The following is a 20,577-nucleotide window of genomic DNA, read 5'->3' as shown; positions in this document are numbered from 1 at the left end:
CTTTATGGGTAGCATGTGACAGAGCAGTGTATGGTCTCGATCTCAAAAGGAGAGCGAACTCCGCCCAATCGGCGGGCTCTGAAGCACAAAGCGAGTGGACACCGCGAGGCTGTCAGCTGTGGAAGGAGCCCTCTGTCCAGGTCCAACCAGCTCGACGGAAACACCCGGAAGGCACGGCAGTCAATCTGAGAGGGCAGAGATGAATCGCTTCAAGACGTCAAAATTCAAAAACACCACTCCGAAAATTGCCAAGAAAGATGTGAGTAGTTCATTAGCATAAGTGAGCAGAGTAAGTTTTCTTAGCTAACATTAGCACTGGCCGTTGGCTGTGCTGCTGAGGTGGTGTTTTGGGGGGAACGCCTGCCTGCAGGGGATGTTGAACTTCCTGCATCTGGAAGGCTGCTGAGCACTGCGAGCAAGACTGACACAAAATCCGAACCTACAGTGTAGTACTCACCTGAAATACACACCAGCGAGATTACGAGCAGTGTGGCAGCATATGACTGCTAGCCTGTTCAGGACTTGTCATGACACCCACCATCATGATTCTACTACGAAGTGACTTTTCTCTTAGCAGTGATAAATATTTTACCGTAATCTTGATGTTAGATTGAAATTGCACAGATTTAACATGACAGCCAAGAGAAATTAGTATTCATAAAAGCCATTAATTATATTGCTATCACGGTGCTTCTCTCTCATTGACGTCCTGTGATTTGCACGGGGAAGCATGTCCGGGCGGGATCGGTGTATTTTGCAGATACTGAATGTATGCCGTGTGTCTCGTCCCTTGGATCCATTTCGTTCAAGCTGCGGCGCCTGCAGCCTTGCTGGGGTGGATTATGTAATTCGTGTTTTAACTCAGACAGGAAAATGCCAGGCATGCACAGAGACAGTGGACGATCCTCAAACAACAAGAGTGTTTGTGATCGAGGCTATTCCAGTGTTGAGACCACGTGACCAGAGCTGTCATGTCAAATCTACAAGAGAGAAGATGGTCAGGACATTTTCCCCTAAGACTTTAGGAACAGTTTGACTTTTCCATGTGAACACACGTCTGTGGTCAGCTCTTATCTCAGTGGAGGGCTTCCATAATCATCTGAGCAAAGTGTCTTGTGTCAAGAATCTTTATAATCATGAGTACAAATTGAAATTCTCCAGGTAAATTCATTTAAACTCAATTTAAATTTTTATAGATTAAGACATGCCATTTGATTTTCTCAATGCAGAAAAGTACGCTCCTGCCACATCAGTTCTCTTGGAATTTGATTCAATGAACACAGATAGGAATACACCCACTGCTTTTATGAGTTAAAGACCTTTGTTACAGGCAAAATAACACTAAAATGGATGAGTATTACTTTGATCTACCGGTAGTTAGAGATAGAATCTCAAGAATCGTGTACATCTTTATATGTGGCTGAACCAGATGAAGTCAGTTTTGGATTGGATACTTCTGAAGGTAGTTTGACATACAACCAGAGCAGATCTTGTCTTTGCTCTGCAGAGCAGGCTTGGGCATTAAAATGCCCTCTATTGACCGGGTGTAATGGTTAGTGCCTTAAAGTTTGATTGCTGTTGGAGCCTGTTTTAATAACACTTTGTCCTTTGTGCAAGCTGATGTTATGAAAGAGGTAGTAAGAGTCATCTGCTGTGCAATGCACAGAGCTCATCCACTTCCTGAGCAGTCTGTTCATTCAGGGGCACTCGATGCGTTTGTTCACTCAACCGGATCTTTACCCTTTTAACTGTATCAGCAAAGTTTTAACATGAGATCCTCGATAATGTGAAACAGAAACGGTGTTTTCTTTTGGATTTTAATTCTACTTTCTGATATGCAAATCAGTGAGGGTCCTCGGGGAGGAGGAATTGGATGTGTTATTTATGTGCATCGTCACACTTTTTTCATTTTCATCCCTCAATTTTGGCTTTCTGTGTCTTTTAAATCCAGGGATGGATCAACAATGTCCGAGCTGGATCCTTCTCTTGCCAGGGAAACCATATCAAAGCCAGCTCCAAGCTGGTGGTTTTCAACGCCGAACAAGCTGGTAGGCCTCAACCTATCTGCTCAATGTGCATAGAAGGGTCTGCTTTTCAGTCCAAAGACCTGTCTGTGCAAGTGTCTGTCATCTAGTCAGTTTTTTGTTGTTTAGAAGATGCTGTAATCTGTCCAGTTGTGAAGCCAGAGATTCTTTGTGATCTGGGGAGACTTTTTAAAGCTGAGGAAAAGTTTAGTGTTGTCTCTCAGAGTATGGTCAATAACATTCTGTGTTTGTTTGCAGGTGGAGGAGTGCTGGGCCTGACCTCAGTCAAGCCTGGTTCAGATGGTCAATGGACGGTCTCTCAGTTCTCCTGCCATTCAGGTAGGTTTTACGTATCTGTCTGTCAGGACATCTCAGTCATCATCCTCGTCCTTCTTCCTCTGCATGACCATAATTTAATTTGTTTTCCATGTGCTTTTCCTCCTCTCTTAGATCTGGTGACTGATATGGACTTCTCTCCTTTTGATGAACGTTTACTGGCAACTTGTTCTGCGGATGAGACTGTGAGTCAGATTTTCTTTTTCTTTTTCCCACCATCTGGTCTTTTGATCCTCCTCCATTTAAATAAATATTATTGTTGTATACTTGGATGTAAGTTCTTGGACTGCTGTGACCATGATTTATATCCATTTGTTTCATCCTTTGCTTGAAGGATGTATTTTTTTTACAAGCTAGGTGGAGCAATGCAAGTAAAAAGGAAAGTGTTGTGGGACTGTTTTTATGTTAATAAAATAAATTAATGAATTCAGTTTTATTTTTTTTCTGCTCCCAAACCCTTAATAATGTGAAGTGGTATCTCCATCCAACTCGAACCTCTTAAAGAGGGCAGAAATGTTCTGAGGTTAGAGGACTATTTCCATGGTGGATGGATAGGAGGATGCAAATTGTTGGTTATAATTTGGGTTAGAGGGTATCTGACTGTGCTATTCACTTCTTTGATATTCCATTCTGTGGTTTTCTGCAGGTCAAGCTCTGGCGTTTGTGCGATCCAGAGCTGCAAGAGTCCAGCAGTCCGGAGCAGACGCTGCATCCAGATCACGGTCGGGTGGAGCTGGTACTTTTTCACCCCACTTCTTCTGACTTGCTGGCTGTGGGCACCACCAACTCCCCTTTGATTTGGGACGTCAGCCGTCAGGATGCACCACTAGCAGGTAGCTACAGCTGCAGATACTAGCATCATATGTGCGCACACACACACGTTTTCTATGTTGTCAGTTAATTAAAACACAAACCTCTGCTCAAATTAATTTTGCTGTCTTTGTCGTACATCATGCACTGTCTGTTACATTAACATTTCAGTCTCCGTCAGTTAGTCTTAAGTTTTTGTTGTGGCCTGTTTTTGTTTCTTTGTGCAACATGGACCTTTATAATTGGAGTGCAGGGAGGTGGCTGGTTTCTTTTTTTTCATCGGGGACTGTCTGACTGACACTGCCTACGTTTTACAGCCCTGTGGCTCTGTCTATGTGCCGGAGCAGCAGAGGTAATGTTTTGGTTTACAATCCTGGTCCCAGTCTCACTGGACTGGCCTCAGGATGTAGTCACTATCCTCTGGCCTCACCCCCCACCCCCCCACACACAAACACTGCTCCCCCTCCCTCCCCCTGAATCCCATGACAGCTGGCCTGGCTGCTGCTGCTCACTGCTGATCAGACCTTTTTCATGCGCTGTGCCCCCCCCCCCCCATACTCTGGCTTTCATCACCCTTCCTCCTTCTTATTTGACTGAGGAACCATATCTGCTAGACTAAAATTGTGTATTTGAATGAGTGTGTGTTTTATGTCAGATACCTTTGTGTGTGTGTGTGTGTGTGTGTGTGTGTGTGTGTGTGTGTGTGTGTGTGTGTGTGTGTGTGTGTGTGTGTCTTAACACATGCATCCCTCATTTTGTCATCTGTTTGGTGTAATAGTGAAACTGAGCAATTGAAGCTGTGCTGTGCTCACTTATGGCACTGACTGCAGCCGACTGTGTCTCATAATCGTAACTTCTCTCATATGCTGAAACCATAAGGAAGTATGATCCATCCTTTTATGTAAATCGTCCTTATTTTATTTTGTATTTCTTGAATTTCATGTGCCTGATATACGGCTTCATCTCTTCCCTGCATTTTTTCCAGCAGTGACCTCATAGATGTTTTTTCTGTCGTGTTTTCCCTCTCAGCTGTGTGCATACCATCACTCTGTGTTCATGCTGGGCAGCATTATGTTTCCTCACTTTCCAGCTTTTCAATGTATCCTTCTGTAATATGAACATTGTGCTTCCTCTGAATGATGTGTATTTGCAGTTCTGGAGCAGCACAGTGACCACCTGCAGAGTCTGAGCTGGAAACGGGACGGTTCCCTGCTGGCTTCCTCCTGCAAGGTAACAACAACTTGCACTGCACCACACATAACCCCCAGTGATTGGCTAGGCCCCGCCTTTTGATTTTGAAGTGAGTTATATTATTTAGTTTTAATCTCCTGATAGTTCTGACAGCACTCCTCCTGTGTGAACTTGCATCAGATGACTGCAGTGGCAGTATGTGTCCACTAGATGTCACTAGTGGCTTATATTCAGTGCGTCATACTTCACCCTCTGACAAGCTGCTCTTTATTTACTTAGTGTTTAATCAATTAAACACCGAATTAAAAAAATGGTGCTGATCAGATCTCACATTTAATTCGGCGTTAGCTTAAACTTGGACAGTCATGTGACATAAAAGCTAGTAGCTAGTTTGTTTTAATACGATAATAAAAATAGTAAAGACAGAAAACTTGGCAGCTTTTGATAAGAAGTCTTTGAAGATTTACTGCCTACGACTGCAAACTGTATTAACTTAATAATTAGGGCACTAACAAGAGCATGGTGCTTTGTGTGAAGGATAACTTTATGAGAGATTTTTTGCTCTGTTTTCAAAGCACACGCGCTCATATGCCACTTTAAGCCCTTGTGCACTAGTCCAAGATGAACACTAGTTATGAAGCATTCAGAGGCAAACTGTAAGAAGAAAGTCTCCACGCGTTTATCCGTCCATATGGCATTGTTCTGATTATTGTCATCTTGAAATAATTGCACAGCTTGAAGATCTTTCCATTAGGTCATTAATATTTTATGTAGGAGAAGGAAGACAGGAGGTGGTATGGGTTTATGAGTCAAGGGTTTTATGAGTCCAAGTGAAACTGTCATGAATTTACTTTATTTGTGGGCGTTAACATCATTTTTGCACATTTTTATACTCAGATGTTGCATCACATTGAATTCCTCCTCGGATTTGCATCCGTTTCGTAAGTAAACAAAAGAGGATTTATGTAAGAATGAGTCAGAGGGCCCCAGTGTTTACTTTATATACTGCATTATAAGCTTACTTATGCCTGAGTTAAACGCAGAGATTGACCACATGTGCATACGGCATACTTACGGTTGTCAGTCGAAGACACGTTGTTTGTCTTTCCTATGACAAGGAACAAATTGCTCTGGCCATCACAGGCTGCGTCCCAAACCTGACATGTACCTTGATGCCATAATCATCCTCACCAGAACTACCAAGCCTACCAGTGAAAGAACAAGGCACCTTGAAGAGGGTAGGTTTGGAACGGAGCGGGGGGGGGGGGTTGTGCAAGCTTAGATCAGAGCCGGGGGGCCTCAGAAGGTCTTGCCCTCCGGGTCTCTGGTGTTATTTAACCCAGAAGGCCCCCTTCAATCTTTCTAATTCAACTTATTAAAGCAAATAGGGCCCGTCAACATGTGGGTCCAATCGTCTTTGCTCTCACATTGGTAAACACTGAGGTATGGAACAGGGGGGAGGACGAAGGGTAGAACACCACACTAAAGACTATATATATACTTTTGCCAGATTGGGAGAAGAGACAGACGCCATTCAGTTTTAGGGAGGGCTGTTCTGCTGGTTTGGCAGCAGAGAGGAAGGAAAGCTTGTGTTAATCCAGATGATGGGCTGGACAGACTGGTGTGTGTGTCCAGGTACCGCTGGATTCACAGGCTGTGAATATTACAGCACCGTGTGTGTCGTGAGAGGCACGAGTCAGACGTCCTCAAAGTGCCAGTCAGTGCAGGCTGTGATGCTGGTAACCGTGGGAGACAGAACAGGAGATTTGGTCGCGCAGTGTGTTTGTTGATGGGCGGAGGAAAAGGGATGGATTCCCGGTGTCTGTGTGTGTTTGCATAAATGTGAAAGTTGTGTGCAGCAGAGAAAACCCATTACCAGCAGCTGGAGAAAGAACCTCCGCTGCTTTGATTAAACAGCTGCTGTCCACACACGCACACACACACACAGACACACAGACACACAGACACACAGACACACACACACACACACACACACACACACACACACACACACACACACACACACACACACACACACACACACACACACACACACATCCTGGTCCTCTGTCTGTGTGTTTATGAGATGTGGATTCTGTGTCTGTGTTTGTCTGGGGTTTTGTCTGAGTGTGTTTACATATCTGTGTGTGTGTGTGTGTGTGGTAACTGGGTGGACACATCTGTGCGCAAGTGACCCCTCGTGTTTGTGTTTGCACTGTCGGATAATTTCTGCCATGTTTGCACAACAATACATATGTTGGTATGTTAGGGACTGGCCTAATAAGTCAAATGTGTGTTTTTATTTATGTACTGTGTGTGTGTGTGTGTGTGTGTGTGTGTGTTTGGTTAGAAGCCTCCTCCAGAATAAAAATCGGGGTGGGGGGGGCATGTAGGAACTCATCTGTCTCACTCTCACTTTTCATTTGCTTCACTTCACTCAGATTTCATTTCAGGTTTTGTCTTGAGGTTTTCTGCACACAACAGCTAAGTTGCGTTGTTGTTGCTATTCAGGAACTCTAGGTGTTTGTATTTTTTAGGTTCCATGGTTACAAACCAAATATATGCTAATTTTAGGCTTGGAGGGGCATCACCTTCTATCTACTGAAGTGTTGCCCTCTGATATTTTGGAAATTTTAGACATTTATTTATTTTTCTTGATTGTGGAAACTTTTTCTCAGATGTACCATTAACAGGAGCCGCAATGATTTAGAAGGATAACTTGAGTTAATAAGTTCCTTCTGATTTAAATGCATCCTTGGTATTTTCTGTGTTAAATGCACGTTTGAACAGCAGTTAACTAATTTATTGATTTAAATTCATTGTAACTATGTAACCGACTAGTTTTATGTTCATTCATATGAGCATGTGATGCTTCTTTTTCTCATACCTATTAGAAAACTGATTTTTCTTTGGATTTGGATGGTTTCTGTCACATTTTTTCATTATTGTTTTATGGGGCAGTACAAGATGTTCATACGTTGTGTGGTTTGGAAGAGTGTGACTTGTTCTTGCTCCTTCATCTTTTGGCTGAGGCCGAGGTCACCGGGGCCTGATGATGTAGCCTTGGCTCCATATTCAGGGTGGGCGAGGGGAAGACAGACAGACAGGCGTGACAGGATAAAAGTGCTTATGCTGCGCATGAAGGAGGGTGTGTGTGCACACACAGATGCTTGAGTGTGTCAATCTCGGCCTCTTGATTCGCTTTGACATTCATGTGTGCCGTGTGAGCATGGTTTAGTCTAAACCCTCATTATTATTACCTGCTATCAGCCGCGTGTGTCTCCTGTGATCAGTCACACACCCGTATTGAGTGACATGGCTGTGTAAACGCGTGTCCCGGCCACAGCCTGATCCCATTAGGACCCATTTCCTCTCAATCACGCAAGAGCCTCTTTGATTGGCTTCTCTGATTGGTGCTGAATACATCTCAGGGCTGGCAGGAGGCCGCTGGGGGGGGGGGGTGTCACCGCTCTGCTGAAAACGGACCCTTCACGTCACACTGGATTAAATCGTCACTCCTTACACGAACCACACATTCATGGATTTAATATGTAGTTTTAATATTTCAGCTATCTTTGTTGGCTTATATCAAACTGCTGATGAATCAGACTTTTAATTTCTTCCTGTCTGTGACAAACTTCAATTTTGAGTATATCTGAGGTCCATATTTCACCCCTATTGCCTGTTCTGTACATATTTATACCACAACCCTCATAGGTTTTATTTCTGAATTTCCTTTTTTTTTTAACTGAAGTTGTGGACTGAGAGAACAACGTACCAGCTAATTAACAAATGGTCTCAACTGTTTTGCAAAACATTTGAGTTTAGGATATAATGCCAGATATTTCATCTTTCTTTTCATCTGACAGTAAAGTTTGCCTTTTATTTTCTCTTGTCTAGGACAAAATGCTGCGTGTGTTTGATCCCAGAGCCCAGCTGGCACCTGTTCAGGTAAGAATCCCAAAAAAAACACACAATCTCAACTCCATTATTTAACGCTACCCCTCATTTTGAACTGCCCATCGCTTTTTGACTTGCCCCTTAACATAAAAGAGTATTAAAGGGTCTTGTTTGAAAAGATTAAGTTAGGAAATGGCTCACCACTTATCATGACAATCATCACACACATAAAGCTAAATGAAACTGAAGAATGAACAGTCAGGTCAGTCAGGCTGACAGCAGCTTGGCAGTGGATTTCTTTTCTGCTGAAAGTCAGATCAGATGTCTGCTTTGCTCAGGCCTCCCTTGACAATAATAAAGTATTGCAGTTCAATACAAGCCTGTTGCTGCTCCTGTTGTTAAGTAGTGACAAATCAAAGTACGGCAGGACAAATGAATACACAAAAATAACACAAACTGCATGTAAAACACATGTATTGTCCAAATCGTCAGCCATCTTTTCTTTTCACTGCCTCTATCAGTTTCTTGGATTTTCAGTCATGACCTTCTACCCTGCTGTCTTGAGTCTGTGTGAAAGCCCTTCATGTGAAGGGTGTACAGTACGATATTGCCTTGTTGCTCTGCTGTCATTGTGTTTGTGACTCACTGGGAAACATGTTGACACTAACCCAGTTACTTCCGGCAGAAAGTGGCCCGTTAGCCACTGAGCACTCCCACCGTTATTGATTTATGGATGTGTTCAGACAAATTGCAGGCCCTGTTCTCCTCTTCTCATGGGTACCCATGCGACACCAAACCACGGTGACCATCAACCACTCCCTTTTAAATGTGTCCTTCAGTGACAACCTAGTCTCCTCCAACAAGAATCTACCACAACCTGTAGCAGTGAAGATGCTGAATGGCAGAGAATTTGTTTGTGAAGAGAAGATGGAGCTTGGGGGTTGACATGTGTTGTCTAGAGGAAATTTTCTCATACTTTTTTTTTCTGGTGGACCTCCCTGGGTGTTTGGGATGCTTGGTCTGCCTCAGGCCACAGGCTGTCTCATTTGTAAATAGGAAGAATCCTGCAAAAACATGCTGCAGCAGATTAAATATTATACAAGGAAATACCTGCAAGGCACATCGCCCAGTTTGAAATTTAGAAAGAAGGTTCAAGGCTTTTGTTCAGCAGTGCTTCATGAATGTTTGACATCCTGACTGAAAGTCACACTTTTGCTGAGGTATGTGATATCATTGAGGAGGGTTGGGGAGCATCAAAATGTGGTACGTTTAGATCTGTATGCTTTAGCAACACACAGTGCAAGGGGAATGCATGTGTGTGTTTGCCTAATTACTTTGAAGCGAGTTGACCAGCCCCTCTTCACTGTTTGAGCCCATATGTTTACATCAGGTGTGTCAGTGTTTAAGTTATAGGTGGGGGAGAAATAAATTGCTGGAAAGATGCGTTTTGATGCATAAAGGTCAATTAAAAGCCAGTTCTTGTCATTTTGAATTCGTCATACAAGTTCTGGGAAATTAACAAATAGCTAATGTTAGTCTATCAAAGGTTAAGTGTATGCAAACCATGTGCTGGACCCATTTATATACTCTATATATTTTTCAGCAGCTCCCACTTAGGGCTCGAAATTAACTTTTTTTCTTGGTAGCACTGGTGCTCCCAAATTTAGAAGTTAGTAGCCCCAGCAAAGACTTTAGGAGCACCCACCCAAAAGCAAGGCAGTGACTGAGCGATAGAAACCGCTCAGTCCCTCTCCGTTCTGCATGCCTCTCTCCCTCGCCCAGGAGAGCAGCTGCAGCTGCGCTCTCATTGTTTCCTGGCAGGACCGCGGTCCTTCAGGGGATAATTCTGCGCAAAAGATCTGTGCTTTGTTTCATAGTGGCGCTTCATTCATTCATGTTACGTGTTCAGACCATATGAGGTAAAATTGATTTTGAACTGCCTGACGGAGGAACAAACATAAATTTCGTCCACTCATTGTTAACCAGCGGGTTTCCTCGTTAACCTCTCTTCGTTTGGAGCGATATGCTGTCTCCCTTCTTCTGTGCTCCACTGTAGCGGTAAACTCACAGCGGTAGCGAGCTGTTTCACTTCCTGGTGCACTGACAGCGCAGGGTAGACAAACGATCTGATTGGCTGAACTGAGTGGAGCTATTACCGGATTAACTGGAGGAGCAGCGCCCGCCGTCTGTAGCCACGAACTACAAGTAAAAATGCGCCAAGAAAATCTACTCTTGTGAATTTATCACGGAGTGGTCATGGGTCCGGAAAGAACCATCCGGACCGCAGTCCGCCATTTGGTGACCCCTGCACTATATATATAGGGAGAAAGAGCGAGAGAGAAGTGGAAAAAAAAGGCACACCAGATTTTTTTCCCTAGTCGCATCGGTGGTCCCAAATATATTTAATAGTAGAGCCCTGCTCCCACTGCTGCACCATTAACCAGCCTCTGTGACCCCAGACCCCAGTTGTTACATCCCGCTTCAAAGCAGTGATGTATTGGAATTGTCAGGGTTCGTCCATTCGTTCGTTTGTCCAACATATATCTTCGAAAGATGAGACATAAACCGCATTACTCAGGAGGCAAAGGGGATGAAAATAAGATGATGATCTTGACCTTGAGAAAACTAGGTCAAAGTGAAATTTCAACTTTTGTACACTCAGAAACCAGATAAGATAGACAAGACAAGGGGGAGGCCCAGTGTGAATAAGACGGTAGATCAAAGCTAGTGCTTTGATCTACTTATGCCATAGCTTTGATCTATGCCTTATTGAGACTGGCCCTACTCCATATGCACTAGTCTGCACTAGTCAGGTACTACTTTCAGGGTACCCTGACCTACCCTGAAAGTAAGTCAAGGTAAGTTGCAGGATGTTGCAGTCTCTGACTGCCTTGTTTCTGGGTGGGAATATGGTGGTAAGACATTCCAGCTAAGCCTAAGTCTTTTTGACTTTACTAGATAGATGACATTGGTGAGCAATTATAAAAATATCAAACAAGTCCTAAACACAGATAACAGCTTTCACCCAATTTTAATTCAAATTGATAAATTCTGTGAATCGTCTCAATCAGAACATTTTGGGGAAGTTACAGGTCTAACATCTCCAGACAGTTTGGAGTGACCAATTCACCTAAACTAGAGAACTCTGAAGAAGCCCACCCACACACGGGGAGAACATACAAACTCCATAAAGGAATTTAATGTTCTTGTTATGCTACCTAATGCACCACCGTGCACCCCCTTATTTTTGTATGCCATTGAAAATTGTTCAGTCAATTTTGCAAAGTATTTTCCTCAGTTCCAACAGTCAAACCAAATAACTTTAGCACGTTTTGCTAAAGGGCCAATGAGAATACTCGCAGCATTTTACTTTGCAAATTCATGGAAAGCAACCCAGAAGGCAGTGTAGAACTTGGCAGAACTTGAGAAGAGGAAGCTGTCAAACTAGAAGTACCGACTGTCAAATGCTAATGGTGTAAATATGAATACTGTATAACCAATAGCGACAAAACAAGTCTTCTCAGACGCCTTCTGATGACAACAAGTGAAAAGCATTGAAGAAAAACAGTGACGGAATATATTTTCAAAACAGGAAGTAGCAGTGAAGATGCTGCTACTTGCCAGTAGCAGTATATACAGTATATTGGGTTTTAAGTCTGTGTATTGTTTTGTTTTTTTTAATCAATAATTTCACTTTAAACCAATTGTAAATAACTGAAAAGTTCTCAGTGTGATCTCAATCATCACTGGTTTAACATTAATTGTTTAGCCATCGCTGCCTAAAGCATTTTGGAATCCGTCCAGTCCTATGTGCTTAAGATAAACTCTTACCGTTTTTTTGAGAACTTATTAACTACAATATTAACGTTAACGGTGACTCAGTTTTATTCTTACTTTAACCGTTTGATTCACTTGCTTACTGTTGCACTGCAAACTTGAGCTTTACACAGGATAAATGTGGATTGTATAAGATCTGATGCATTGCAAAACATTCAGCTTCCCAAATTTTGTGAAGTATGTTCTTAGCTTATCTCTTTCAGGTACTAAAAAAAAAAAAAGAATTTTCTGCATTTATCAAAAAATTAAAGTACAAATATTATACTTGATATACTTCATGGTTTTACAATGAAAAGGGCTTTGATACCATTAATTAGTACATTGTGCTATGGATACACGTGTCACTGAAGCAGCATTGGTAACACAGTACTTTTGCCATACATTGTTCTGTTGGTATGAATGAATGAATGATATTTATTTTGGTTGTTCATATTTCCTTTTAGTTTGAAAAAGAATTGAATAGTTAAAGGAATGTCCTTCTTTACAATTCGGAGAACAATTTTTAACATATTTAACTCTATAATATCTACAAATTTCAATAGATTTGATTCTATGAAAAGTTCAGTATGATCATTAAACCCTACTTTATTAATTAGTCTTATTGACCTTTTTTGTAATTTAATTAGAGGATCTATATATGTTTTACACGTGTTTCCCCAGATTTCACAGCAGTAGGAAAGATATGGAAGCGCAAATAATGAATACTTTATGTGCAGACATTTCTTATTCAATATGTATTTAGTTTTATACAATATACCAAGTGTCTTTGTTAATTTATTCCTGATATACTGTATATGTTGCTTCTAGCAGATCTGATGATCTATGATCACTCCCAGAAACCTTGTTTCATAAACCCTTTCAATTTCAATCCCATTCCAAATTAATTTGACCTCTGTGCCTGACTTGCTATATGCAAAAATCATGAATTTGGTCTTTTTCTCATTTAAAAATAACTTCTTTAAATGAAACCATTTTTTAAAATTTTATCAGCTCTGACTCGTGAAATTAACTGAGAAATATCCGGTCTTGAGCAATGCATATTAGTATCATCTGCAAAAATTACCAGTTTTAAAATTTCTGAAACTTTGCATATGTCATTTAGATACAGAATGAATAATTTAGGCCCCAAGACAGAGCCTTGGGGTATTCCACAGGTGTTTTTTTTCGGTTGTGATGCTATTCCATTGAGTTCCACATACTGATGTCTGTTTTTTAAATAACTTTTCAACCAACAATTTACAAGTCCTCTGATCCCATAGCAGCGGCATTTCTGTAAAAGTAAATCATGGTCAATGGTAACGAACGCTTTACGTAAATCAATAAAAATTCCAATTGGGTTTTCTTTGTTCTTTGATACATTGTCAGTAAAATCCATTATTGAGAATGTGTCAATATGTTCCGCAACAATGATCTATTGTTGCGGAATCCATGCTGTTGATCACACAAAATGTTATGTTTTTCCAAAAAACTGTCTAGTTGATGATGAACACTTTTTCTAATATTTTTGAAAATTGATCTAGTAAAGAAACCGGCCTAAAGTTATTTACTTGTTGTTTGTCCCCATCTTTATAGATTGGAAGGACTTTAGCCAGCTTCATTTTATCAGGAAATATTCCATTTTTAAAAGAACTGTTACAAATGTATGTGAGAGGCTTAACTACAGAGTGGATCACCTGTTTAATCATTGAAATATCTATATTATTACTGTCTGTAGATTTCTTGCTCTTACATTTTCTTACTACCTCTAGCACATCACTCTCCCACACTGGCCCAAGATACATGGAATTTTGATTCTTGTCAATGGCAAGATTTTCATTTGCAACCTGTGATTGTGGTATTTGCCTTGCTAGACTTGGGCCTACATTAACAAAAAAATCAATAAATTCATTGGCAATTTCATTTGCATCACTGATTACCTTTATTTGTTATTTGTTTTAAGGTATGTTTAGGGTTGTGTTGGTCAATCACTTCCTTAATGACTGACCAAGTTGCCCTAATATTTGTTTTAAACCTTTGGAGTAGCAGACTGTAGTAATTCTGTCTCTGTTCTCTTATAATTGATGTCAGTTTGTTTCTATATTGTTTGTACTTTCTTTCGTTTTGTGCTGTTGGAAAATGAATGAATTTTTTATATAGCATTTTTTTTTCTGCATGATTTTTCCAGTCCACTTGTCATCCATTTATTCTGTCTGCTTTTGGGTTTCACTTAAATTTTCTTAATTGGACAATAATAATCATAAATTGACATAAATGTGTCAAGAAATAGGTTATATGAGTCATTAGTGTCTTCCACATAAGCCTTACTCCAGTCATGGTCACTGAGTGCTGCCTTAAAAGCTTCCATTGCATTAGGATGTCTTATTCTCTGTAACTTATAAACTTCTCCTTTCTCTATCTTTAAATTTAATTCAAATATGACAAAAACTGGCAAATGATCAATTATATCTGTCAGCAATAATCCACTCTTAAATTTTTGGTCAGTTAAAGTTTTTCACAATATTTTTCTTCTGCTGTAGTCCTGGCATAGGTGCGATGTCTTGTCACCAAACCAGTTATCAGCAAGTCTTCCATCCGTGTATACTGCTCCAAGTCATCCACTCTTTTTTGTAGTTCTTCAATCTTCTAGTCCTTTTCCTTGATTGTATCCTTCAGTTGTCGCACTTCCTCAATTAACTACATCAACTCCTGTGACATATAGTTAAGTGATTTTTTTCACTTCCTCCATATCCTCTGCCATCTTCTTAGCCATCTTTAAACTTAGACCAGGCTTTGTTGTTGAGATATTGTTGATTTGTCTCACTAGTATGTTATCTTGAGTTAGAATAATTCATCCATTATGAACTAGAAGTTGGAGCTGATCACAAAGAAAAAATCTGTATAGAATTACATATAATTCTTCTGTCTATACTTAGGTTTACTCATCACTCCAACAAAAAATATTGACTTTAAAGCAGATGATCATGACAGGATGTTACCGGTTTGGCCTTCAGTAGTACATGAGACGTACCGTGTGTGTGGCTGCCGCCTCAGTGTTGTTAAGAGATGTGTTTTTAGCCACACTGAATGACAAGCCAAATAAAGCTGTTTAGTGTTGTGTTACTGCTGCTCAGGAGGTGAAGTGATCATGTCAGTTTGTTTGTCTGGTTGATAGAAAAATCTACCCAGTGGACTCTTATTCAACCCGAATAGAACGTTTGTTGTACAGTTGGGAAAAACCATTAAAGATATACTGAATAGGATTTTTTCCCCTTCACATTATGAGTTTAGAGAATCTGTCTATCATATAAACAGCCTGATGAATTTTGATTGATGTTGGACATGTGGAAGGAATAACCCACTAAACTTTGGAGTAACTTTGGAGAATGCGTCAGTGTCAGGATTTATTTCCTTCACTTTCTGAATGTTGTACAATAAGTTTGGTCAATTACACAACTACTTGAAGGATTACCATGAAACCAGATGGAAAATTTGGTGGAACAGATGATTAGATTTAGAAAGAAGGGATGTTGTCACAGCAAAAGTTTTGGATGTCTTTAAACTCTAGATGTTTGTTCTCATGGTTAAACAATCTAAATTCAGCTATTGCATATACATTTTCATATACATTGGCTGTAGTTTGTATTCTGTGGTGTACAATTCCAAGCCACTTTTTTCTCCCTTTTGTCATTCTCAGTCTTCATCTGCTATTAGACCAGGGGTGACACTTTTGACCATATCCACAACAAATCTATAATGTTAATGATCTAAAAAAAACTTGAGCACTCCTTTGCACATGGCTTTATCAACTCACACTAAAGAAATTTAAACCACAATCAAAGTTATGAGGCAGTCGCTCCCCTCTTTTTGGTTCTAAAATTTGTTGTATTATTTTCATGATTCTCCAGAGGTCCTAATTGAGAGTCTTTGGAGAGAGCAGAGCTTCACTCTGACAGATATTAACTGTCAGACTTCAGACTTGAAGCCAAACGGTGGGTTCCAATCAGATGTTGCTTTATCCATGCTTGTCCTCTGTGGAATGCCATACATACAGTTGTGTTCTAAATTCAGTAATGGCTTTCAATCACTGTTTTTGTTAAAATTTCAACTTCTACACGGCAAGTAAGTTTCTAAAAGGTTTAGTAAAAGTATAGAAAACTAAAAGTCCCAACAGGCATGAAATGCATGCTACCGATTCTATGAAACTGAGTCCATGTCCACTAATGTCACTGATAATGTGAAAAAAAAGATGTTAAACAGGTGGCCCTTATTTAAACATCAAGGCAACTGAAGCTTATAATATGCTGGCTGTGCAGTTGTCTTTGCAAAACAGTAAGATGAGTCATTCAAGGTATTAGTCAGAAGAGGAGTGTCTTTGATTAAGACTCAGACTGTGATCAGCTCCAGGAGGATCACGGGAGACCTAAGGTTGTTTGTGAGAGCTGTAACCGTCAGACAACGTCTATGTGAAGCCAAGCTACCAGCAAGAAGCCCCCGCAAAGTCTCATTGTTAAAAAAAAAAGACATGCTTCCTTAAAAGAAATGGTGCCTTATTTTGTGGAATGATGAGTCAGATTGTTCTTTTTAGGTCTATAGGCCATCAAATAACCTGCAAACACTGAATTCAAGCCGCAGCACACAGTGACGACGGTGAAGCATAGTGGTGCTATCGCATCATGATATAGGGATGTTTCTCAGACTATGGTGTTGGTCCTATTTATCGCATACCAGGGATCATGGATCAGTTTGAGTCCATCAGAATATTGAAAGTAGTCATGTTGCCGTATGGTAAAGAGGAATGCCTTTGGAGTGGGTGTTTCAACAAGACAATAACCCCAACAGACCAGCAAGTGAGCAAATTCATGGATCCAGGAAAACAATTCAATGAAGTTGACAGCACAAACCCCGGACCTTAATCCCGTGGAAAACCTGTCAGCTCACATCAAAAATGCAGTTCCTGGGTTTGCCTCATGAACAGCAAAGGAATTGTGGTATGCAGTACAATTGTCCTGGACTCCAATGCATGTTGACTGGTGCCAGAAGTTGGGCATGCACCACAGATGTGAAGCAGTTGTCAGAACCTGTGGTGATGCAACTAAATATTAGTTTATGATTCTCAGGAAAATGGAATCTTCAAGCATTTTTTGATTTATACAGTACATTTATGAGTTTGTAAATAACGATATCAGTGCTGCTATTTTTTGAACATTATATTTCTTGACTTTCTGTGAAAATTACCAAATTGAATTGACACATTTTGAGGTTTACTCACCTTTGTAAACACACTGCTGTTATTATAAACTCTACATACCCCATCTTCATCCATCGCTGATGAAGTTCAACAGGCCAGATCCTCTGGAGTTAGACTTACTGCAGTCAACAATTCTGTTTTAAAGCATTTTTATCCTTTGTATCTCAAAATGAGCATTTTGTTCACACCAAAACTGGTAGTCTCACACTGTCTGCCAGTTCTGTCATTTGTAAAAGGATTAAAATTTAAACCGTAAATTCAGGTGTCACAGAATACAATGGCTGGTATTTGCACTTAAGTATCTGTTGGAACACCTGGGGGGTATGCAACAAAGCAAGTTTGACATAGCCAGGCTTTTTGCTTGAATTAAACTAAAATCCCATTTATGAGTATCAAGATGATGATTGTCAATTTTGTTTGTTAATCTAGGCTTTCTGCTTCAGGCTGCGTGTGTGTTCCCATAGAAAGGACTGTTTGATGCAATGTTTGATGAAATTGACCGATCGTGCTGCCAAATGTAGTCAAGAAACACTGATCGTTATTAAAAGTTATGAAGTATATGAAAATCAACCCTACATGAAAAACCAACATTGTTATTGTAATTAACCCAGTGAACAATAAAAGCAAAGAGTTCTTTCAAATTTATCACTGAATGTAATTCAGTGTAGAAATTTTGAATTCAGGGGTGTCACGGGATGTTGCATTGTCTGATTGCCTTGTTTTACTTGTCATTTTTGTATTTTTTTACTTGTAAGTGAAAAGTAAATTGAAGCATAAAGTAATATCCTAGGTGTAAATGAAAGGATAGCAAAGTGGTAAATGATACATCCAAAAAAATAATTATTACACTGTATATTATAAATACACTCATGGCTATCTTTCCTTCCTGTTGTTTTGTCTTCATAATTACCTTGTTTTTAGAGTTTCATGGATGTAAAGCTGTGTCTTTGTGACGATTTCTGTCCTGTGTCATTTTGTCTTGGTGAAAGGAAAAATACACAATGCAATTGTTGGTGCTGCTGTTGTGCACTGTACATTGAAACCTGGAAAAGAAGCTTGCTGTTATCTGTTCAGATCAGTTTTACACCCACAAGGGCTGACTCCTGTCAGGGAAGTGTGCCTCAGACACGACATTTCTGGAACTGTTAGAAGGGCTGAGATAAGTACTGAAGAACATTTCGAGAGGAACCTCATGGGAGAGGGTCTGGTAGCACAGTCCATTCCAGGTGCTGAGACATTACATCAATTAGAGGCTCCTCACTCCAAGTTTTGTGCCCTCACATTGTGGAGAGACATAAATGTCTTTGTGTGATTAAAGACCAATTTCTTTAAGACCCAGCTAGAGGAAGAATTGTCATGTGTCAGCGGTTTTTACCTGACATTTGATCCATCCTGACTGTCTGTGAGTTTGCTGCGTACATTATTCTGTATATGAGTATGAATATGTGTCTTTGTGTATACCCTGTATTCTTCAAATTACAGTGCTGAAAATACCCTTCATAGTTTCAGGCCTGTGCTGGCCATGGAGCTGTCGATCTGTGGTCGCTGGAGGAGGAGGGATACAGAAAAAGGGAATAGTTTACTGAACTTGGGGGCCAGATTCCTCTTTTTCAGGTCAGGCTCCTGCTGGTTTTGGTGAAATTAGAGAGGACCTCAAGATGGAATGGGTTTGGACTTGAGGAGGGAATGCTGGGCAGGGCAGAGGAAAAGCATAGCGGTCTCACTGCTATAGGTGGCTTAGAGCGGGCTGTTCTATCATCTTTTATATCATGCTTATATTACACAGACTGCCCCCCCGGTAGGAGTTAATGTTTGTCCGTATTTGGATTTATTATCAGGCGTAATTTCTTTTATATACATTATGTGTGTTGTCCGTGTTTCTGAGATCTTACAAATTGAAAAGCCTATCGTCTCAGAGACGCAATGAAACTGAGTATTGCAGTGGTTTGGTTGACGGGTTCATCCAAACAGAGAGCCAGACAGGACACACACTCAGAATGACAACCTTAAGTTGGTGTTTGTACCTCGTTGTACTAGAAAACATTTCCCTGTAATAATGAGCAGATATATATAATTTATTTTACACTGAAATTTATTTACAGTGTATTGGACTTAAAATGTCTTAGTTTAGGATTTAAGGATAATATTCTGCTATCTCACTGTGTGTGTTAATTTAGAGGTACTGAAAGTAATGATTTAGATTCAAGTGAGATATGTCCGCCTTGAACCTTATGGCACTTAACTAAAATTCGACTATAAGCCAAATAACTGGTTATTGATGTTTCTTAGATTAAATGATGAATGATTTAGTTGAAATGGTGAGCAGAGATTGTTCCACGGTGAAAATAGTAACTAGTTTAAATATGTCTCTCAGATTTAGTCCACAGTTTGATGTGAGAAGGCTCAAAGATACTTTTATCCTTCACGGCTTTTATAAAATGTGCTTCATGTGAAAAATTTTCTGGTTCCCAGCAATGTTTTTTATTCTAATGCAGCAACAATTTATTTCTTACTCAGTGTCAATGCTCACCAGTAAATGACGTTAGGATACTTCCCACAACCTGAAACTTGTTTAGAGTTTAGAGAGTGTTAGACTAACACCATAGGGATTTGTGTCGTCATTGTGAAATGTGAAACACAATGTCTACACACAGCAACAGCTCCTTCCAAGAACCTGTCACTCCGAACTCAACGCCGAGCTCCAGATTCCAAATTAAACGATGTGTAATAGGATGAACAACTGAGCCAAAACGGCTTCTGTGTTTAAGAACCAATTCATCTTAATAGCCAATAAACGAAATCCACTGAAACATGAACACATTTAGAAAACTTAACTCCTTTTCAGAGTTTAATTTCAGAATTAATTACCGTACATCGTTTATTTCTTGCCTTTGAAACCAATGTAAATCTGACTCCGAAGGGATATTCCTCTCTACATGTAGTGACTTATTCTTCTTATCTTCACCTGCCTCTGCGATGCGTGAAGCACTCATTTTAACAGAGGAAAGCAAGATTAAATATAATATACAAATTTCTAAATGTTTTGTTGTCGCTTTCTTTTTAGTAACACCATAGTACACCCTATAAGTATCACTAAAGATGAAATACACCTGGCAGGAAATATGTCTTTAATTATGTAAGGTCAAGCTACCAATTAGTAGGTCAGTCCCAATGTGAGGGGTGTAATCCCTGTGAACTGTGACCTTGTGGCTGATAATAGTGCACATTTGTGTCATCTGTTGTAAGACAGAG

The 20,577-nt window shown here is 40.2% G+C and overlaps 1 protein-coding gene across 2 annotated transcripts in view; it reads left to right on the top strand.

Moving 5' to 3' along the window:
- The first annotated feature begins 68 nt into the window (after positions 1-68).
- Positions 69-20,577, top strand: part of LOC137609086 (mitochondrial import inner membrane translocase subunit TIM16-like) — a 104,357-nt gene continuing 83,848 nt past the window's right edge. The window contains exons 1-7 of one of the 2 annotated variants that reach the window (XM_068335833.1): positions 69-259; positions 1,952-2,048; positions 2,283-2,363; positions 2,475-2,545; positions 3,007-3,193; positions 4,324-4,400; positions 8,262-8,312. In XM_068335833.1, coding sequence (XP_068191934.1) covers positions 200-259; positions 1,952-2,048; positions 2,283-2,363; positions 2,475-2,545; positions 3,007-3,193; positions 4,324-4,400; positions 8,262-8,312 — 624 coding nt within the window. In that variant the 5' untranslated portion in view covers positions 69-199. The remainder of the gene's footprint in view (positions 260-1,951; positions 2,049-2,282; positions 2,364-2,474; positions 2,546-3,006; positions 3,194-4,323; positions 4,401-8,261; positions 8,313-20,577) is intronic. The other variant, XM_068335835.1, reaches the window with a different exon arrangement.

The sequence above is a fragment of the Antennarius striatus genome, chromosome 16, assembly GCF_040054535.1.
Source record: "Antennarius striatus isolate MH-2024 chromosome 16, ASM4005453v1, whole genome shotgun sequence".
In the NCBI taxonomy this organism is placed as follows: Eukaryota; Metazoa; Chordata; class Actinopteri; order Lophiiformes; family Antennariidae; genus Antennarius; species Antennarius striatus.
The sequence above is the reverse complement of the archived record's forward strand: the minus strand, read 5'-3'. Positions and strand labels throughout refer to the sequence as shown.